Here is a 23485-nt window from a genome sequence, read left to right as displayed (position 1 = left end):
CTGGCAGCTAGACAGTATTGACTGCATATTATACGCAAGAAACCGAGACTTTGAGGAGCTATTCCTACTGTCATAGAGCCAGAAAAGTAGTAGAGCCTCAGTTTCAGCTATCTGTCTGAATCCAGAGACCATGTTTTTTTCTATCACTGTATCCTGCTCCTTTGTAAGAGCTGTCCAGCTGAAATATAATGCAAACCACAAGTAGTGGCTGCATACATAAATTTTTCTAGTAGCTCTATTTAGAAGGTACAAATGTCTTTAATAATTTAAACAGTACGTAATTTAAAAGGTATAAAAGTCTTTATTTTTTTTTTTAAGATTTTATTTATTTATTTGACAGAGAGAGATCACAAGTAGACGGAGAGGCAGGCAGAGAGAGAGAGAGAGGGAAGCAGGCTTCCTGCCGAGCAGAGAGCCCGATGCGGGACTCGATCCCAGGACCTTGAGATCATGACCTGAGCCGAAGGCAGCGGCTTAACCCACTGAGCCACCCAGGCGCCCTAAAAGTCTTTAAATAACACATATTATTATATGCCTAAAATCTCATTTCAGGGGCTCCTGGGTGGTTTCAATGGTTCAGTCTGCCTTCAGCTCAGTCATGATCTCTGGGTCCTGGGATTGAGCCACATGTCAGTCTCCCACTTCAGCAGGGAGTCTGCTTCTCCTTCTCCCTCTGCCCATCACCTTGTTGGTGCTCTGTCTCTCTGTCTCTCTCTCAGATGAATAAATAAAATAATTTTTTGAATAAAATATTTTTTAAAAATAATAAAATATAATTTCAGAGGCACCTGGGTGGATCATTCGGTTGGGTGTCTGCCTTGACTCTGGTCATGATCCCAGGGTCTTGGGATGGAGCCCCATTTCAGGCTCCCTGCTCAGCAAGGGAATCTGATTCTCTCTCCCTCTTCTCTGCTTGTGTTTTCTCTCAAATAAATAAAATCTTTTTAAAAACAAAATATATTTTCAACATAATTATTATTTAAACTACTGAGAGATTTTATGTTCCCTTTTTTCCCGTACTAAATCTTGAAACTCTATTATTTTGCCCAAGGCATATCTCAGTCTAGATTAGCCACATTTCAGGTGCTTATTAGCCTCCTGTGGCTAATGGCCACCATATGGAGCAGTGTAGCGCTGTATTATGAAATCCTATGCAAAAATCTATATTTAGAAAATGTAAATTTAGGGTGCCTGTGTGGCTCAGTTGGCTAAGCACATGTCCTCAGCTCAGGTCATGATCCTGGAGTCCTGGGATTGAGTCCCGCATCTGGCTCCTTGCTCAGCAGGGAGTCTGCTTCTGCCTCTGACCCTCTCCACTCTGATGCTCTTTCTCCCATTCTCTCTCTCTCTCTCTCAAATAAATAAAAAATAAAATCTTTTTAAAAATGTGAATTCATGTTAATTTATGTAATGTTATAGAAAGAATCTTTGTATCACATGGATTTGTGAGAACCTTTTCTCTGAATAACCAGAATTTAGAGAATATTTGTTGACAGGACTCAGGAGCACATCTACTCATAAACTCAAAAATGTCTATAATCTCATTGTCCTACCCACAGAGAGCTTCCAGAAAGTAGTTAAAAGAAACCATCAAACCCTCAGCTAGATTTTGTTGTTATTTTAAAGTCCACGTTTCCCCCAGAAAGAGGGTTTACTAAGTAAATGTTAGAAACTGGATTGAATCAAACACATAGACCACCCCCCCCCCCCCCCCCCCCCCCCGCCGCCGCCCTTTCATCCTGGGGCTGTGTGCAGCAGGAGTATGTAGTTTGGTGGGTTTGCACAATCACTTGTCTTTTTATCACTCATGGTAAGATAGTTCTCTTCAAATACTTGACAATGAGTGTTAAGACCCTGCAAGACAGAACTATTAGTGACCATTGGCCAGAACCACTTCCTAGTTATCCAGCAGTGGCATGTGCTGTCTGCAGTAAGGCAAACCCATCAGTGCCCAGAATTCCTTAACAGAAGCTGGGTATCAGCCATTCTGGGACGATGTCCAGGAGCTTCCAATTTGATCTTTGGTCTCTGATAGTCCGGAGTCTGTACTTCTGTTTTTGTGGTTATCTACCCTAAGTCCGAAACTAACAGGCTTGGTGGTGGTTCTTCAGAGTGGAGGAACATTTGAACCAGTTCTTCAAATATTAAGGGGATGTGGAACCAAGTTGGAATCATAGCATCGGGAAGCTTTTTGTAAAGTTTGAAGAATATGTACAGAGAAGACAAACATTTGTAATTTGCAAGTTAAGTTAGCATGGTGTAATGTGTTTTAGAAAAACAGGTTTTTTAAGCCAGAATTAATTTGATGGTTACCTTACCAGTATTAGATAGATAGGGCTGGGCACATATGCCTTTGCATTGGACAAACATTTTTACTTAAATACAGGTAAAATAGCAAAAAAAAAAAAAATTAAAACAGCAAAAGTTAACAGCCTTTAATACTTAATATTTTCAGTCTGAAAGAGTAACAGCTGTGTGTGTGTGTGTGTGTGTGTGTGTGTGTGTGTGTGTGTGTGTGTTTATACATAAAGGAGGATGGATCTAGGTAAATATAGCATCTTTGGGATGGAAAAGCCTATTCAGAGAGTTAATATGAACAAAAAAATTTGGTGTCTGTGATATTCCCCAGCATTTTAAAAACATAGGTATTCAGATTCTTTATATAGTTAACAGGATTAATTGCTTCATGATTTAGATGGCATTATACTCTTTATTGTATGTGTGTTGATGTATTAGAAATGCGTGTATTATTTTTTTAATGTGTTAAGGTGGGTTTTTATTGCTCTGGAGTGTCCATCCAGGTGAATGAGTTAACTGGAGGTATTTTAAAATTCAGGATCAGAGAAAACACATTTTTAACATTGTGGCAAAAATACACATAACATAAAATTCAAAATTTCTAAGTGTTCAGTTTGGAAGCATTAAGTACATTCACAGTGTAGTAGTCCATGTATTTTTGAGGGGTGATTTTTAAGTGGTACTAATGGAACTATATAATTTTATCTTCATACTTTGCCTATTGTCAAGTAAAATTGTATGAGGTTTTGAGATTAATGGGACAGTCTGTGGCCTAGAATTAAAGTAAGCGTAACTTGTTTATATTGTGCTGTGGATATTAACATCATGCTTCTACATAGCATAATTACCTTTTATGTCTTTTTTTACCTTGTTCATCATCTAGCAGTTGTTATCAGACTACTATTTTTGAGCTTGTAATGTCCTAGGCATAATGACAGAAGATGAAAGTAGGACCAACAAATTGGAACAACAGTGTTGGGGAAGATTTAAATATATCTAGATAAAGAGTAGGAAGAAGTACTGGGAAGTGGAGATGGTATGACCGGAGAATGACCATGACTTATAGGAGACCCACCTAATCGGAATGTGGAACTGTTCGTAAGGACAGTTGTGGCCAGAATTGGAGTTTAGGAACTGAGAACCATGAAGGCCAGTCTAAGGAACAAAAGATAAGAGGGATTCTTCATGAAATGGCTTCTGGTAGGGTAGTGCATAATAGTTTAAATCCCAGAGAGAGTTCAATTAGATAGATGAGGGACTAATCTAAGGTAGTGGCTCTGAGAAAAAAAAAGGGGGGGGGTTGAGGATGATTCTGAGGAGGTAGAAATGACTAGTCTGTACTGATTCATAGAAAATGAGGAGGTGTGAGAGGTGCCTGGGTGGCTCAGTCAGTTACATGTCCAACTCTTACTTTCAGTTCAGGTCATGATCTCAGGGTTGTGAGATTGAGCCTCACGTCGTTGTCAGTGCTGTCCATGGAGCCTGCTTAAGATTCTCCCTCTCTTTCTCTCTCTCTCCTGTGCCCCAACTCTTTATAAAAAAAAAAAGAAAGAAAGAGAAAAGGTAATTGATGTCTGGCCAAACTTTGGGGATATGCCACTTTCAATCATTGTGATTCAGTGTTGCCTAATATAAGTGCTGAGGGTATTGTAAAGAAGCAGACAGAAGCCTTTATTTCCCCAAAGATGGGCATCAGTCAAGCAAACAAGTGCTTGCTTGACTGGTACAATGATAATGAATGCAATAAAGAGAATAAACAAGGATATGGGATAGTCTGGTAGGGAGAATGGAGAGAAGCTTCAGTTAGGGAAGCTGCCCCTGAGAAAGTGACGTTTGTCTTGACATCTGAGTGATAAGGACTCAGCCATGCAACAACTTGGGGGAAGCCAGTTCTAGGCCAGAGGAGTAGCCTGAGTTAAGGTCCTGAAGTGGAAGTTCTCTTGATGTGTTTGAGAAGTAGAAAGGAGGCCAGGATACCTAATGCCGAGTCAAGGTAGGACAGCTAGGATATGAGATTGGAAAGATACCCATGGGCTTGGTCACCAGTTCTCAAGTTCTTTTGTTTCAGAATCTCTTTGCACACTTTAGAATTTTCTTCTGAGGTTTTTATTTGTTTATTCTTAAGAGAGAGCTAGCGAGCACAAGCAGGGGGAGTGGCAGAGACAGAGGGAGAAGCAGGATCCCTGCTGAGCAGGAGCCGGATGTGGGACTCAACCCTGGGACCATGACCTTAGCCCAAGGCAGACACCCAGGAATCCTCCACACTTAAGAATTATTAAGGACCCCAAAGAACATTTTTCATGGGAGACCCACACATACTCCCATCAGAAATTAAAATAGATTCTAAAAATATTCCTTTAAAATCTATTACATGTTGTTATAAATAACGTTTTTACGAAAAATGATTTTCAAAAAAACGGTTAATACAAGTGTACTGTTAATATGGGTGGCACTGTTTTACAGTTTTGCAAATCTCTCTGGCTTTTTTTTGTTGTTTTTTTTTTAAGATTTTTAAGAATTTGGGGCACCTGGGTGGCTCAATGGGTTGGGCCTCTGCCTTCAGCTCAGGTCATGGTCCCGGGGTCCTGGGATCGAGCCCCGGGCTCTCTGCTCAGCAGGGACCCTGCTTCCCTTCCTCTCTCTCTCTCTGCCTCTCTGCCTACTTGTGGTCTCTCTCTATCAAGTAAATAAAAATTAAAAAAAAAAAGATTTTTAAGAATTTATTTATTTGATGGGCGCCTGGGTGGCTCAGTGGGTTAAGCCGCTGCCTTCGGCTCAGGTCATGATCTCAGGGTCCTGAGATTGAGTCCCGCATCGGGCTCTCTGCTCAGCGGGGAGCCTGCTTCCTCCTCTCTCTGTCTCTGCCTGCCTCTCTGCCTACTTGTGATCTCTCTCTGTCAAATAAATAAATAAAATCTTTAAAAAAAAAAAAAAAGAATTTATTTATTTGAGAGAGAGCACCAGCAGGGGGAGCAGTAAGCAGAGAGAAAAGCAGGCTCCCCATTGAGCAAGGAGCCGGGGAGTGTGGGACTCCATCCCGGGACCCTGGGGATCATGACCTGAGGGGAAGGCAGATATATAACCGACTAAGCCACTCAGGCATCATCCCTTCTTTGACTGGCTTAATAGAAGATAACTGGATTCTCATTTGCTTTTGCATGGAGTTCTCTTATGCGGTCATTCATTGTGTAGTCACTGGAAAAGACTACTGTACACTTATGAAAGAGTAAGAGTAAAGAAATCAGACAACCTATTATGAAAATTGTCCTCCCCCACACACCCAAACACACCCCAAAGGTTCTAGAATCCCCAAGAGTTCCCAGACCACATTTTGAGAACTGCTGAACAAACCATTGCATTTAAGCCAAAGTAGAGTTTGTGTTTTATTGTAAGAGCATTTGGAAGCCATTACAGCAGTTTAAATAGATCTGTAAAAAGAACTACTTGAGGATTTTTAAATTTTAAAAAATCTTTTATTTAATATTTTTTAAATTTTTAGGTAAGTTTTGTGCCCAACATGGGGCTTAAATTCATGGCTCTGAAATCAAGAGTCCATGCTTGTCACGTGCGCCAACCAGGCACCCCAGTTGAGGTTTTTAATTCAACACTTTGGCTGCTACATGCAGAATGGCTTGGAAAGGACAAGAGCAAAAGCAGGAAGAATAGTTAGGCAGTTGCAGTAGTATAGGTGAGATGACAGTGGCTTGAGCTAAAGTGAAACAGTGGAGATGGGATGACCGATATAAAATGATATATTTTAGAGCTGACCTGTCAGGATTTACTGATGGATTATTCTAGAAGGTTCTGTGCTCCAGAGAAATTGTACCACAGATGCATTGGTAGATGGAACCAGAGAGACCAGGGTTTGGTTCTTAGGAAAGCCATTAACTAGCTGTGTGAGAAATTGTTACTGTTTTTCCTTGTCTCCAGTAAAACACGTAAGAACGATTTTATTTGACCAGGACTACAGTTAGCTTATCCTCTGACAGTCTCCGATCTCTGAGTTACCGACTTGGGCTATATGTGTTTGGCCAGAACAATAACGCTGCACAATATTCAGAGGCTGATACTCAGTAGATTAAGGTTGTGGTAGGGGTAACCTCCATGGGAAGACAAGATGCTAATCAAATGTAGTTTTAAGTCATTTCTGTTCATGTGAGAAATATTAACTTCGTGGAGACTTGAAACAGATGGTGTGCAGTTGGAGTAGATAACTGTATTATTCCAAATAAACATTTGCTGGAGCTGGGAAGCAGAAATCCATATTTCACTTTTCCCTATTTACATTATCAAGTCAGCTGTGTTGCTGCTGCTTTTAACTTGCATTAAGGTTATCAACAGGGTCTTGATGTTGGCAGGCAATTATAACATATCTTTAAATATTAAAGTCATTAGCACTGGAGGAGACCCGTTAGTTCAACATATAGTGGCATAATGATTGTTAATACATTACTGATGGATAGTGTCTAATAATATCTCCTTTTTCAGTAGTGTAATAGAGCACTTTCTCACTGGTTACTTCAGGGCTTTTCCACATCTTTCTTCCATGTTATAGAGGAGGAAAGCAGGACTCTAGAGTGACTTGTCCAAGGTTCCACAGCTGAAAAATTGGGAGTACAATCAGGATTCAAAGTTGTATCTTCCCATTTTACTCCACTCGTCTTTCCTCTCCCATCTGAGGCATCATAAAAGCAGTTGTGTACAAAAGTAATCAACTCATCATCTCTCCCTTCCAGTATACTCTCCTGCTGGTCTCTGTCTTGGTCACTTGTCTTAACTTCAACATCTAGTCAACCAACAAATCCTATTTATTCTAACTCGAAATATCTTTGAAATCCACCCCCCTTCTTTCCCATTTCTGTGCTGCTCCAGCCTCAGGCTACAATCATCTCTCATTGAAACAACCCTAGGAATAGTCTCCTCTTTTATTGTGATCTTACCATTTTCCCCATTGCAGCCACACAGCATAGCAAATACTTAAGCACCCACCCTTAGCTCTACGAAAATTTAGTGGTTTGTCTTTTATTTTGCTTCAGATATGTCCAAGAAGTAAACATTAGAACTATAATTTGTAACTACCTGATTTAGTTAGTTTTGTTCCCTTTGCAGTACTCATTATCCTGAATTTGATGTTTATTATTCCCATGTTTTAAAGAAGATTTTACTACGTATGCATAGTAAGTATATCATATGTAGATTGATCCCTTACCATATGTAGATTTTTGTGGTTTTAGACTTTTTTAAAAGTATTGTACTGTCCATCTTTCTCTTGCAACATTTTTTTTTTTAAACCCAGTATTACTACTTTGTTTTGGGATTTATCCTTCCAATATATAGAGCTCTTGTTGACATATTTCAGTAGTACTATTTCATTTGTGAATATGCTACAGCTTAATTGTGTGTTCTTTGTTGCTGGACATTTAACATGTTAACTTTTGAACCATGATTTTAGTATTTGCTCATCAGGTTACACTAAAAATCTTGCTGGCATGTAATAAGAATTGCACTGAGTTTATATATTAAAATGAAGAGAAAAATATTGGTGACAATTTTCCCATCCATAAACATGATAGCTCTTTCTATTTAAATCTCTTTTATGTCTTTTCAGTCTACTTACATTCTTTGTAAAGGTCTTATATATTTTGTGTTAAGCTTATTTGTAGATGGTTTATCATTTTTGTTGTAATTCATACCTTTTTTGAAATTAGTGTTTGCTTGCCAGGATATAGAAATACAGTTAATTTTTAAAATATTGAACTTCTGTCTAACAGTATTGCTGACCCTGCATAATCTGATAATACATAGGTGGTAAATTCTTTTGGTTTTCTGTACAGAAAATCATCTGGTGTGTATAGAAGGACAGTTTCATTTCTTCCTTTCAGATCCTTAATACCCATTCTTTCTTAACTTCGTCTTAACTGTCCTGCTGCTTTGGCTTGGCTCTTGTTGAATAGAATTACTGATTTATCTCCATTCGGAGCTGAAAGGCATTGCTTATGTAATATTTCACCAATATGTATGACATTTTGTATGGGTTTTTGGAAGATAACCTTTATCAAGTTAAGGAATTGATCTTCTGTTTATAGTTTTGTTGGTGAGTAGAAATTGGGTCTTAACCAAATGCTTTTTCTGCAATTATTGAGGTGATTTTAAGGGGTTTCTTTTAATCTTTTAGTATGTTAGATTATATTGGATTTTAAATACTTAAAATTATCCTTGATTTCTTGGATAAGCTGACCTTGATTGTGATTATATTAAAAAAAATTGCTGTTTTGGTTTGCTAATTTTTTCTCATCTTTACTGTGGAATAATTCAGATAGAATAAAATTTACTCATTTCATGTTTATAGTTTGAGTTTTAACTATTGTATATAATTGTGTTAGCATCATTACAGTCAGGATATAGACTGTTTCCATCACTATAAAAAGATTTATTGTGCCCCCTAACATACCCCTGTGTAGTCCATTTCATTCCATCGGTCCCAGTCAGCTACTCTGGTTTTTTTGTCATTGTTTTTTAAAGATTTTATTTATTTATTTGACAGAGAGACACAGTGAGAGAGGAACACAAGGTAGGGGGAGTGGGAGAGGAAGAAACAGGCTTCCTGCTAAGCAGGGAGCAAAGAGCTCAATGCTGATGCTGATGCGGATGCGGGGCTCTATCCCAGGATTCTGGAATCATGGTGTGAGCCGAAGGCAGACTCCAAACAACTGAGCCACTCAGGCATCCCCACTCGTCTGCTTTTTGTTACTAATTTTGTCTCAAGTTTTATATAAATAGGATAATATGGTCTGTAGTTTTGTTGTGTGTCTGGCATCTTTCACTTAGCCTAATTGACATTCATCCATATTGTTGGATATAAGTTACCAGTAGTATGTTCCTTCTCATTGTGGTATTATAATTTGTGTTTCTTTGGTAACTAGTACACTAAGCATCTTTTTATGTCCTTATCAGCCACTTGTGAATTTTCTTTTGGGAATTGTCTCTTTAAATGTCCCTTGCTCATTCTGTGTTTGTTGTTACCAAGTTATTAGAGTTATTTATATACTCTGCATGTCTGTGTCTGGGATCAGATGGCACTGGTAGAAGATAGAGAATAGAGAGATGCCTAGGGAGGAAATTAGCATCATATGAAGCAAGTGATCCTTCACAGTTTGCTAGTCATCTTTGAGGTTCTTCTTTTAGGTCTCTCTGATTTTTGGAAGAACACCAGATAACTAGCCTTAAATCTTTGCCACTCCTCAGCTAGCTGTGACTCCATGTTAGTATTCTACCTTTAAATAATTTTTTTTTTTTAAGATTTTATTTATTCACTTGACAGGCAGAGATTACAAGTAGGCTGAGAGGCAGGCAGAGAGAGAGAAGGAGGAAGCAGGCTCCCTGCTGAGCAGAGAGCCCGATGCGGGGCCGATCCCAGGACCCTGGGATCATGACCCAAGCTGAAGGCAGAGGCTTTAACCCACTGAGACACCCAGGCGCCCCTAAATAATGTTTTTTTCATTTTTTATTTTTTTATTTTTTATTTTTTAAAGATTTTATTTATTTATTTGACAGAGAGATAGAGTACAAGCAAGCAGAGAAGCAGGCAGAGAGAGAGGAGGGGAAGCAGGCTCCCTGATGAGCAGAGAGCCCGATGTGGGGCTCGATCCCAGGATCCCGGGATCATGACCCGAGCCGAAGGCAGAGGCTTTAACCCACTGAGCCACCCAGGTGCCCCTAAATAATGTTTTTTTAAAAAATAATTTTGTTTGTCATTTTCCTTGGCGGTCATAAGTAAATTTTCTTAAATCTAGTCTTTTTTTTTTTTTTTTTTTTGGTGAAGATTTTATATTTGAGAGAGAGCACACGTGGGAGACAGAGGGATTCCACTGAGTAGGGATTCTACTTCCCCACTGAGTAGAGAGCCCGACACAGGGCTCGAGTCACTGACCCCGGGATCATGACCTGAGCTGAAAGTAGACGTTTAACCAGCTGAGCCATTTAGGTGTCTCTATATCTAGTCTTAAGAGAATAAAAACGTTATTCAGATGAACCACTTCAATGGGTGCTGTAAAATAGACTTTATAGGCATGTAAATAAACTAAGAATTAGAAATTTAATTTTCCCAGTTTTTTAATCAGCCATTGCAGGGGTCAGTAAACTATGGCCCACTGCCTATTTTGTAAATAAAGTTTTATTGGAACACAGCCAAGCTATTCCTTTGTGGATTGTCTAGAATATGCTATAACAGTAGAGTTGAATAGTTGTGACAGAGACCATATGGTCCACAAAGCCAAAAATATTTACTCTTGCTCTTAGTAGAAAAAGTCTGCTGATCCTGACCTATGAGAATATATTCGATAAATTAATTTTCTTTATGTCTTTATAGATGTAGAATGAAAAAATTTGTTTTTGCAATCCCTATTGTTGGTATAAAGTAAAGCATTGATTTTGTTTTAATGCAGCTATGTCTTCAAGGTGCCTTCGAAAACATTTTCTGGTAGTTTCTCTACTTGAGTCCTTATGCCTCGATTTTTGTTGAATGATAAATTATCTGTCATCGTAAACAGTTACTCCTGGCTGTCTCTGCATATGAAGCCTGCATGTTATTAGAAAATTGGATGTGTTGCTGGGCTCATGGTAGAGCTACATGGATGGGAAATGCTCATCCTTAAGCAGGTGCTATGCCCACACTCAGCTTAGCCAGCCTTACAAGCCTGCAAGTGCAACAGTAATTTCGATGTGCTTTCCTCTAACTTTAGCAGATTAGAATTGTCAATTTTGGAAATGTTTCTCATCTGACAGTAACACATTCAGAGCATTTCCTTATCCTTGGCAATGGTTGAAGAGAGATGGTGGGCAAAGAAGTCCTTTTTGATTTTTACCTTGGTTCTGATCCCAACTTTAGGGACACTGTTTATACATATACATATACATTGTTATATGTTTCATGCTTTTGTCCTTATCTGCTACCTGGCAAATTCACGTAGCCTTTCCACTGAAGTACTTAATGCTCCGTAAAGATGTCCTTGGCCTTCATACGTGGTAATGTCTCTACTACTTTATTTTCTTAGTACTTTGAAGACATTTCAATATATGTGTTTCCTATAACTCAGGGCCCTGTCCTCCTCCTCCTCCTCCTCTTCTTCTTCTTTTAAGATTGATTTGACAGAGAGCACAAGTAGGCAAAGCGGCAGGCAGAGGGAGAGGGAGAAGCAGACTCTCCACTGAGCAGGGAGCCTAATGTGGGGCTTGATCCCAGGACTCTGGGATCATGACCTGAGCCGATGGCAGCTGCTTAACTGATTGAGTCACCCAGGTGCCCCAAGGCCGCTGTCTTCTTTGATCTCTTCCCCAAAGCTTGGCAAATAACAGTGCAGTCACTAACAAGGGATCTAGAGAGCCTCAAAATTAGCTGCAAATGATTACAGATAATCCCGTTATTTGTCAGTAGGGGATTGTTTAAATAAACTATGGTATGTCCACATGGTGTGGAATATCACACATCTGTTAACAAAAAAAGGTTATGGAATTAAACTTCCAGGACATACAAACAAAACAAAAGAACAACTGAAAAAAACTGAGGAGTACAGTTTGTGATACTGATCTGTTCATTGCCTAGTAGTCTCTTGCTGTATAACAAACCACATTAAAACTTGGTGGCCTAAAACATTTTAAGTTTTTTATTTTTGTTGCTTACACCTGTGAGTCAGACAGTTGTTCTTCTCTTGATTGTTCGTATTCACATGTCTGCAGTCAGCTAGCTGCAGACCAGACTGACTAGGCTAGGCTCTCACGGGTTTAGGGATCAGCTGGCCTTAGCTGTTACAACTCATCTCTTCCCCATGTGGTCACATCCTGCAGCAGATGAGTCTGGATGCTTTCATAGCAGGGTCAGGGTTCCAAGAGAGGCTCAGAACTGGCACTCTGTTACTTCTGTCACATTACATTGGTCAAAGCAAGTCAGAGGGCCTGGCCAGATTAAGGGGATAGGGAAATAGATCCCACTTCTGATGCATTGCAAAAGGTGTGGCTGCATAGAGGCCATTATTGGGGACATTCAGCTTAATATCATTATACTTTCTTTGTATAAATGGGGGTGGGATAGGATTTAACATTTGTGCTTGCTCTTTGTACACAGAGGAAGAATGGAAGGATACATAAGAAACCAGTTAAAATGGCAACCTGTGAGGTGGGGTTGGGGGGGGACAGGAGCAAGGAATAATTCTTTTTGTATTATATTGATTTCTGAACCATATAAATACATACTTACACATGCCGAAAAGAAAATCATCTGTTTTTGCCTCTGCCCTCAAAGATAATTATGTCTAAACCTTCTCAATTTTTTCTTAGTTAGGAGTCTGATTTTTATTTTACTTTGTTTTAATTAATTAAAGATTTTTATTTGTTTGACACAGAGAGAGAGAGAGTAGAAGCAGGCTTAACAGTAGAGGTAGAAGGAGAAAAGAGAATGTGGGATTCAGTCTCAGGACCCTGGGATCATGACCTGAGCTGGAGGCAGACCTTTAACGGACTGAGTCACCCAGGCGCCCCTGATATATATATATATATATATATATATATATATTTTTTTTTTTTTTTTTTTTTTTTTTTTAAGAAATAGGTGTGATGGCTTCCTTAGCATGTTTGGAATGATCAGTAATTCTGTTGTGTACATGTGAAAGATCTGTATTCATCTCATTTTTTCTAAGTGATGATAATCAGGAGCGCTGACCATATCTTTTTCCTCCTAAAGCATAGCATAGATAAACATCTCAATAGCCAGATGAAATTCTTAATTTTAATAGATTTTTAATCTAATTCAAGCAGACATGGAAGAGTGTCTACTGTGTACTGGCCATTATTACATATATTATGGTACCACACATAGTAACCTGGTGTTGGAAGTGTCCTAGGGACGGATGAGGAAAACCATTATCATAGAAGACTAGTAAGTGATAAAGCATTTTTCACATCAGGGTCATTTTTTTACCTAAACATGCTTTCTCTTTGCAGTCCTGGGAGTTGCTCTTTCTAGTTGCCTGGAAAGTCCTCCTAACATAATTGGATCTTACTTATCTCATATTTATGTCTTTTCTATTTATAGTTCCATTGTCAGCCTCAAAGTAATTTTTTAAAACTTTAAAGGCAGTTTATAAAGATTTGTAAATGCTCTCATTTGTGGGCTATTTTAGCATGTGGGATTCTTCTAATAATGTTTGTCTGGGATTTATGTTTATGTTCAGTATCTTAGAGCTACAGAAGACTTGCACTTCATAGTTTCATGTCTGATCGTTCACATTCCTATGTGGGGAGGAGAACAGCACTGCTGTCACACAGCTGTTCATTACTGTGTTCTGTTTTTCATTGGTTTTGTGTTTTCATGATCTGCATAGCATATTGCATGATGGAGAAGTAAACATTATTCAGACATACTTCTCCATGTTTGCTCCTCCTCTCTAGCTCAAACTGTTTGTCTCTACAGGGTTAGGTGTGAAAGCATCAGTGATCTTGGATATGCATGTGGTCATATGTTCGGATTTTATTTTTTGAGGCCATATATATGCAAATCATCAAAATAAAGCACAAACTCATAAGTGACTAAATTACTAGTTACTTTAAATCTTAAAATCTGCGGGGGTTTTTTTTGTTTGTTTGTTTGTTTTTTTAAGATTTTATTTGTTTATTTGACAGACAGAGAGAGTGAAAGAGCATAAGCAGTGGGAGCAAGAGAGGGAGAAGTAGGCTCCCCACTGAGCAGGGAGCCTGATGTGGGGCCTGATCCCAAGACCCCAGGATCATGACCCAAGCCGAAGGCAGACACTTAACCACTGAGCCACCCAGGCACCCCCGAATCTATGTTTAGAATCAAGTTGAACCTTGATGACAGAACTAAGGATTACTATGAGGTTCTAGTTTTGAAGACCTTATTTCTCTTTGGTAATCCAAGTAGTGGTATTTATGGTCTCAAAGACCCCCTTGAGAGAAAGGAATTTCTTGTCCTTGAAGAGTATCTAAGGTTCTCTGGAATTGAAAAAAGCTCAGGGGATGGTTGGTTCATTTAAGGAATTCAGTTAGAATATAAAATACTAGTATCCGTTCCATAAAAATGTAGAAATGAAGTCACTGTAACAGTGATGACATACAGGCATGACACAGTCACCAAGCACAGGGTGAAAATGCCTACTTTGTAACAACCCCTTACCCACCTTCTGAGCAGCTGTTGACTTTGTCAGGTTTATAAACCACTTGGATATATCTCTCGCATCATGAAGGGCTTCGTGCCACCCAGCCTCCAACAAAATACCCCCTTATGTTGTACTTGATGCTTCTGCAGCTGTTTCATTCCATGTAATATTGCTGAGGTTAGGTAGATTAACTGTTAATAGAATACCCTTTTTCCATGGAAATCAACTGTTAATATTAACTTGGACATGGTCAGATGGCTAGTTAGGTGTGAAATGCAGAACTTGACACTAGGCCCCCTATTTTCTAATCATTTTTCTTTTCTGCGTACCTTCTCTTTAACTCAGCACTAGTCTAGGCATTATCTCTTACCCTTACATCTTTCCTACCAGGTCGGATTTACTATCTCTTACTTTACATTTGTTGAAAATGACCCAGAAATGTGAAATGATTTGATAAAGCCATGTTGTTTATAAATAAGAATTCACACTGTCTTCAGTCTCCAGACCCATGCTTTTTATATTAGATGATGTTACTAAAACATGAGGAATTACAGTAGTGCTGCAGGTTTGTGAGTAGTGATGTGAACAGGAGATATGGGTAGTTTTCATCTGTAAACAGTACTCCGGGGGCTGGGTTTTGCCCAGTATCCAAGCTTTCAGTTGGTATATAATTCAGTGTTCTGCAGTTGGGCTCAGGCTCCTCTCTGTTTTTCATTCTGCCAAGTGCTGAATGTTAAAACACATCTTGTTGTTAAGTCCTCCTCAGGCCTTTGGCGCCCTTGCTGTAAAGGCAGGTGGTCTGAAGAAAGGCTCCCTCTAGGTTGTTGCACACTGTACACAACACATTATAGTGCGAGACAACTGTCAGTTCCTTCCTTCCCTTTCCCCCCACCCTCCAGAAAGCTGGGCCCCAGATGGAAGAGCTGGAAACGTGTCAACCATTCTTTGAAGGGCATTGAGAAAAATACTGTCAAGAAGAAAAAGGCAAACGCAACAGCTCATTAGTCCACTAATCAGACAGGACGACCATCAATTTCACAAAGAAAATGTCCTGGACGGAGAGATGGGAAGAGCTGGCAGAGTGTTGCCCACATGGCTCTCAGGCAGTTGCACATTTTGTTAGGGGTTTTGTAACTTGAGGGCATTACTTCCTTGATGGACTTTATGGATTCATTATATCTCTTCCCAAAATATGCCACTGCAAGCTGAAACATAAAAATAATATTTAGTGATATTTTCCTCATTAGAACATGCTTATGAATGTGTGAAGATGTGCCTTGTTGCCGGTGTCATGAAATGTATTTTGTCTATAGCTATGATCTCACAGAAAGAAAGAAATCTTTGATTTAACATTCTCATTTGAACCTTCGGTATGTCCATTTCTTGTGCTTTGAATTCACCGTTATTAGAGAATAAATTCATAGTACTTAAGTGAAAGGCTTGGAGTTAACTGTTAGGAACATAGTTCAATTAAAGGTGATTATGGTGACCCTGGCCCAGTTATTAACCACATATGTAACATGTTCTCTTTAGTGGGGAAAAAAACAACCGTGAAGGTATTAGAATATTACACCTCAGTACCAGGTCCTATTGATATTAGCTCAGACTTTTTTTTTTTTTTTTTAGATTTTATTTATTTATTTATTTGACACAGAGAGAGAGAGAGAGGGAGAAAGAGATCACAAGTAGGCAGAGAGAGGGGGAAGGCTTCCTGCTGAGCAGAGAGTCTGATGCAGGGCTCCATCCCAGGACCCTGAGATCAAGACCTGAGATCAAGACAGAGGCTTAACCCCTGAGCCACCCAGGCACCCCAGAGACCTTTTTGTTGTTGTTGTTTTGTTTAAAAAAGCTCAGGGCAGTATTTAAATCCCCAACCCTGAGATCAAGACCTGAGCTGAGATCAGAAGTTGGATGCTTAACTAACTGAGCCACCCAGGTACTCCAGCCCAAACCTATTTATAATGTCATTAAGTCTAATCTGTGTGATTTCTCTTTCTTAAATTTGTTGTCCACTGTTAATCAAATAGCTGCTTATCAGTTGTGCCCATGGTGAAGTAGCTTGTGCCTAGTTTAGATTCAGCTCTACTTTTCATCTTTTGGGATAACTATATATCAAAAATGATATTTACATTGCTATTGTTAAGGATTTTTGACTCCATCTTTTTTTTCCCTACTTACTGTAGTTGATATATGTAAAAATTAGTACTTTATCATTTATTTATATATAACTGATTATGATTCTATTTCCATGCCATGCCATTGAATCCTACTGGCCCCACCCCTCACCCCCATTAATTTTTTTTTTAAGATTTTATTTATTTATTTGACAGAGAGAGATTACAAGTAGGCAGAGAGAGAGAGAGGAGGAAGCAGGCTCCCTGCTGAGCAGAGAGCCCGATGCAGGACTCGATCCCAGGACCCTGAGATCATGACCTGAGCCGAAGGCAGCGGCTTAACCCACTGAGCCACCCAGGCGCCCTCACCCCCATTAATTTGATTGATTTATAAAGAGAAGTAAAGAATGCAGCTGACATTAGCTGAACTTGTAACCTTTCTCAGCTGCTATCCTCAATATTAACTTTTAGGTCATGTTACCCCTTGACCTTGCTGGCTTGTTTTACTTTCCTTTGATTGCCATAATAAAGTTCTACAAATTCGGTAGCTTAAGACAACAACAATCTCTCACTTTTCAGGAGGCCAGAAGGCCACAGTCAGGGTGTAAGTAGAGTTGATTCCTCTTTGGGACCTCTGAGGAAAAATCTAGTCCATACCTATCCCCGAGCTTTTGGTGGTTGCTAATAGTCCTTGACATTTCTTGGCTTTATAGATGGCACCGCTCTGGTCTCTGCCATCATTGTCCCGTTGCATTCTCATTGTGCAACCATGTCTTCTTTGGGTAGTCTTCCCCCATGAATGTTTCTTTTCAACTCTTCTTGTGAGCATATTGTTCATAATGGATTTAGAGCCCACCTACATGAACTTTTCCTCTCAAGATCCTTAAGTACATCTTCAAAGACCCTTTTTCCAAATAAGCAAATGTTCCCAGTTGAAAGGATTAAGAGGTATAGTAGACTCCCACCCCCATCCCTTATCCCTGGGGGATACATTCTAAGATCCCAGGGGATAGCTGAAACTGCAGATAGTAGCAAAACATATACATATACATATATATATATATAACATTTTTTCCTATATACTTGTAATAAAGCTTAATTTATAAATTAGGCACAGTAAGAGGTTAAGGTTAACAACAGTAAGTAATAATAAAATAGGACAGTTGTAACAATGCAGTGTAATAAAAGTTATGTGAATGTTTCTCTTTTCATTGTCTCTTTCCCTCTATCACATTGTCTTATTGTACCATACTTAACCTTCTTTTTGTGATAGTGTGAGATAATAAAATGCCTGTGTGATGAGGTGAATAACATAGGCATTATGGCCTAGTGTTAGGCTGCCATTGACCTTCTGACTATACGTGAGAAGGAGACTTGTCTGTTTCCAGACCATGGTTGCCATGACTGCAGATAACTGGAAGTGTGGAAAGTGAAACTTGGCTAAGAGGGAACTGCAGTTGATACCTTGTGGGGGCTACCATTCAGCCTGTTAAAATAAGCCTCTTCTTCATTTCTCAGTCTCTAGAAAAATGTTTATATTTGAAATTATTGTCACGATTTTTATTATCTTATAGAAGACTCTGACCTCCATTACTTTTATTCTCTGTAGTTGGTCCTGAGAAAAGAGTGCCAGCAATGCCTGGATCTCCTGTGGAAGTGAAGATACAGTCAAGATCCTCACCTCCCACCATGCCACCCCTGCCACCAGTAAATCCTGGAGGACCCAGGCCAGTGTCATTTACTCCTACAGCATGTGAGATTTCTTCATGTACTTGGGTTTGTGGTTCAGACTGACATTTAGATCTAAGTGACTGTTTGCTGTTAAGCCTTCTGTGTATACTGTTCAACAATTTCAAAATAAATGTTAATATACTTTATATAGGGCACCTGGGTGGCTCACTTGGTTAAGCCGCTACCTTCAGCTCAGGTCATGATACCAGCGTCCCAGGATTGAGTCCTGCATCAGGCTCTCAGCTCCGCGGGGAGTCTGCTTCTCGCTCTGACCTTCTCCCCTCTTGTGCTCTTTCTCACTCTTTTTCTCTCTCTCCCTCTCTCTCTCAAATAAAATCATTTTTTAAAAAATAAGATACTTAACACACATGTACATAGACATACATATACACACATGGTTCATGGTTTTTTTTGTTTTTTTTTTTTTTTGACAGAGAGAAATCACAAATAGGCAGAGAGGCAAGGCAGAGAGAGAGGAGAAAACAGTCTCCCCGCTGAGCAGAGAGCCCGATGCAGGACTTGATCCCAGGACCCTGAGATCATGACCCGAGCCGAAGGCAGAGGCTTTAACCCACTGAGCCACCCAGGCACCCCGGTTATTTCTTTATTTTATAAATTTGCTTTGCTCTCTGAGAACAGTGCTAAGCTAATTTAGGCATTTAGAAATTTAGTGATCTAAATATTGTTTTCATGCTTTGGCTGGTATGTAGCTATTTTAATTTCTTGGCTCTAAAATGATTTTAAATTATTACATTGAGAGGTGCCTATGTGGCTCAGTTGGTTAAGTTTCTGACTCTTGATTTCCACTCAGGTCTTGATCTCACATTGGTGAGTTCAGGCCCCATTAGCTTACTTGAAAAAACAAACAAATTATTACATTGATTTATAGGAGTCAAAGTAACTTTCATATAATTACCAAACAACTTCTAAAAGTATGCTTGGGCTATCATGGTAAGGCTTTTTTTTTTTTTTTTTTTTTTAAAGGAGGGGTAAGGAGGGGAGGGACAGAGGGAGAGGGAGAGAGAGAATCTTAAGACGGCTCCGTGCCCAGCATAGGGCTTGACCTCACAACCCTGAGAACATGACCTTTGCCAAAATCAAGAGTCAGAGGCTTAACCAACTGAGCCACCCAGGTGCCCTGGTAAGGCTCTTTACAAAAGAGATTGAGTATTGTGTTAAGTTTGCCAGGGTTGCCATAACAAAATACCATAGACTGGATGGCTTAAACAACAGAAATTTATTTTTTTCACAGTTCTGGAGTAAAGAAGTCCAAGATCAAGATCAAGATCAAGGTGTCAGTAGGCTTGATGTCTTCTGAGGCCTCTTTCCTTGGCTTGCAGATAGCTACACTTCTACTGTATCTTCCCATGACCTTGCCTCTGCACATGTATACCAGCTGTCCTTGCCTCATCTTATAAGGACAATAATCATAGGATTAGGGACCATGCACATGACCTCATTTAACCTTTAAAAACTCTTGTATCCAAATACAGTCATACTCTGAGGTCCTGGGGATTAGAACTACAACGTAGGAATTTGTGGGGGACATAATTTGGTCCATAAGAATTATATTAACCAGTAAATACATAATAGATGTTCAGCTTTACTAGTCATCAAGGAAATGCAAACTAAAACCCAATGTAATACTGTCTACTTCTGAAAGAATGTTCAAAGTAGAAAAGAATACCAAGTTTTGGTGAGCATATGTGGCATTACCTGAAAACTTCATACATTGTTTGAGTATGAGAAAATTATTTTGTAGTATTTACCAAAGTTGAATCTTCAGAAACCCTTAAACTCTGTAGTTAGTCCTACACGTGTGTATACTTAAACAAATATCAGAAGAAAACCCAGTGTAGAATCTAAACATACATACATACATGTCTCGATTTTAATCTTGAGTTTTTCTGCCTTTCCATGCCCATACCTCCAGTACCTCATGACTCTCTTACAGATATTTTGCCTCATAAAGCAGAAGACACTTGCTATTTGTGGAGTGCCCACAGTGCGTCAGAGTACTGTGCTAGGTGCTGTATGCATTTTCTTTTTTAAATGCCGTTACATAAGTTTACACAATTATTTTTGCTCACACATTTGTGGGGTTTGCTTTTGTTATTTTAAAAGACCAGAGAAGAATCTAGGAAGTACAGCTTTAACAGAAGCTTTGATTATTATATTTTCAAAACATTTGAAATTGAGTGAGTGGCAACTGCAGCAGTCTGAGCCAGAGTGAATGAAATAAAGTTTTATATCCTTTTAAAAATTCTGTTTATATTTTTAAGTTATACGTCCTTAGATAAAGGTACTGTCTTGAAATGAACAGTTAAGCCTAGACTGCCATTCACATTTCAAAATAACAGACAGTAGGAATATGTATATGTAAAGCCAGCCCTTTTTAACCTCCATATCTGACTGCTTGGTGGTAGATCTGTTTTATTTTGGAAAATGTGCTCATACACTTGAACAAAAGAGACTGAAAAAGCCTGTCTGGTTGTCAGAGTGGCTAAAAAGCACAGTCATGTATTATTATTATGGGTTTCTTCTAAAGGGGCAGTTCTTCAATGGCACTTGACCTTTCTGTGAACACAGAGAAATAGCAGATCATTGCAACTAATTTTTGGATTGCTGAGGTTGAGTGTTAAACTGTCCCTTCCGATAGTTCTAGTGATCTCTTTCAATGGAAGGTAAAAAAGAAAATGCAACCTTGCTTTCTTAGCTGTTAGTGTTTCATGAAGTGGATCCTTCAGCAGTTTTTCCCTCAACATTTAGACTTCGCTAGCTAATGAACAAAACCCATATATATATGGCATAGGCAGTTTACAAAACCTGACTAATTACACGGTATACAGATTTATAACACAGTATTCATCAAGAAGTACACAGTCTGTTAAAACAGTGCAAATACAGAGAGAAGTAAGTAACATAGTGGAAGCATCTGTAGGTAACACAGAGAAGAGTTAAAAAAATTTACCAGGGTTTACCTTAATGTGCAGCAATAGAAGCTAATAAAGAATGTTTCTTTCTCTCTCTCTCTCTCTCTCTTTTTTTTTTTTTTAAGATTTTATTTATTTTTTTAAGAGAGAGCATGAGCAGGGTAGGGGGTGGGGAAGGAGAGGGAGAAGCAGACTCCCCTGCAGAACAGGGAGTCTGATGTGGGACCCTCGATCCCAGGACCTTGGGATTATGACCTGAGCTGAAGGCATACCCTTAATTAAGCAACTGAACGACCCAGGTGCCCAAGAATATTTCTTAATACAGGTGATCTCTGAGCATACATAAAGATGAGGAAGAGTTTGCCAGATCAAATTTGAATCAGGGTCAGTCAAAAAGTAGGAGCAGTAGGGCTGGCTGACCAGCTATGACTGGCATGGAGGAAGAAGGGAAGTGGAAGATTTTTCATGATTAAAGACTTGGCACTGAGCCCAATATAAGTGTAAATGTCAGTTCTAAGTTAGGTAAAGATTAAATAATTGGGCTCTTTAATTTGGCTTAAGTCTTGACTTAAATTATTTTTGTTTTTATACATATGTTTTAGTTTTACCTTCTAAGCTTTCAAGCCTGTATATGATTAAGTGAAAATCTACTGACACTTAGGCACCAGGTAATTTTATTTCACTGTTCAGTGAAGGAGAAATTTACTTAATACCTCCAAGAACTTAGCTTTAAGGTGGTATTCCAAATTAAAATTTAGCAACAAATGACTAAGAACAATGGGAAAATGGAATGTCAGTGTCCTGTGTAGTGTCTGTAACATGCTTTATTGAGTGACCAAGAGTTTGGCAGCATTTATATAGCACTGTTGGGGCACAGAGAAACGGCTGGGCATGAATATTCTGAATGGTCCATGAAATACATATCTTAGTGCAGGAATAGGTCATTAAATCTATAGCCTAGAAAACAGTTTCTCCAAAAACAAACAAACAAAAAAACACCACATTTTTCACTTAAACAGAACTCTGTTTTCTCTTGCTACATTGTAACATGTATTGTAATGTACAATATAACTGACTCCTTAACTTCTTTGGAACCCTAAGAGTAGGAAGGAAGGAGATGGAACATAAAAGATGTGTGCCTGGGTCCAGTCAATGGAAATACGTGTTCTACCAGATTCATCTCATGCAGTACCCGTTGCAGGAAATCTTAACGCTATCTACCCCTGCCCGTAGCAACTGTAGTTAGATAACCATTCTCTATTCTTTTTTTTTTTTTTTAAGATTTTACTTATTTATTTGACAGAGAGAGATCACAAGTAGAGAGGCAGGCAGAGAGAGAGAGGGAAGCAGGCTCCCCGCTGAGCAGAGAGTCCGATGTGGGACTCAATCCCAGGACCCCGAGATCATGACCAGAGCCGAAGGCAGCGGCTTAACCCACTGAGCCACCCAGGCGCCCCTAGATAACCATTCTCTGTATTCTTAAAACACTCCATACTCTTCTATTTTAACACGTTTTGTTACTCTGTTACCATTTTTTGCCTGGTAGTCTGTCTCACGATGTAGTAGTCTCATTGAAGGCAGAAACAGTTTCTTTTTTTCTTTTTTTTTTTTTTTTTAAGATTTTATTTATTTATTTATTTGACAAACAGATCACAGGTAGGCAGAGAGGCAGGCAGAGAAAAGAGGGAGACACAGGCTCTCCGCTGAGCAGAGAGCCCGATGCGGGGCTCGATCCTAGGACACTGGGATCATAACCTGAGCCAAAGGCAGAGGTTTAACCCACTGAGCCACCCAGGCACCCCCAGAAACAGTTTCTTACATAATCTTAATATGTGCTTTACAAAATTCAGATGAATAAACGACAGTTAATGCAAACAAGAAGAAATTAACTAAGGTCCATGTGATTTGCACTTACACAGTCTTTCATTTTGGCTTTCTTTTATAGTAAGCAATGGCATCAACCATTCTCCTCCTACCCTGAATGGTGCCCCATCACCACCACAGAGATTCAGCAATGGTCCTGCCTCTTCCACATCATCTGCACTAACAAATCAACAATTGCCAGCCACTTGTGGTGCTCGGCAGCTCAGCAAATTGAAACGCTTCCTTACCACTCTGCAACAGTTTGGCAATGACATCTCACCTGAGATTGGGGAGAAGGTGCGGACTCTTGTTCTAGCACTGGTGGTAAGTATAGTGTTGCTGTCCACAGCTACTTAAGTATGTGGCTCTGAGCCCCAGC

The 23485-nt window shown here is 39.3% G+C and overlaps 1 protein-coding gene across 4 annotated transcripts in view; it reads left to right on the top strand.

The window, feature by feature from the left end:
- CBFA2T2 (CBFA2/RUNX1 partner transcriptional co-repressor 2) overlaps window positions 1-23485 on the top strand; it is a 161763-nt gene that overhangs the window by 93466 nt on the left and 44812 nt on the right. For all 4 annotated transcript variants that reach the window (XM_032350948.1, XM_032350947.1, XM_032350950.1 and 1 more), the window contains exons 2-3: window positions 18189-18332; window positions 23189-23430. In XM_032350948.1, coding sequence (XP_032206839.1) covers window positions 18189-18332; window positions 23189-23430 — 386 coding nt within the window. The remainder of the gene's footprint in view (window positions 1-18188; window positions 18333-23188; window positions 23431-23485) is intronic.

Source organism: Mustela erminea, chromosome 7 (assembly GCF_009829155.1).
Source record: "Mustela erminea isolate mMusErm1 chromosome 7, mMusErm1.Pri, whole genome shotgun sequence".
Taxonomy (NCBI): Eukaryota; Metazoa; Chordata; class Mammalia; order Carnivora; family Mustelidae; genus Mustela; species Mustela erminea.
This window is presented reverse-complemented; position numbering and strand designations above follow the sequence as displayed.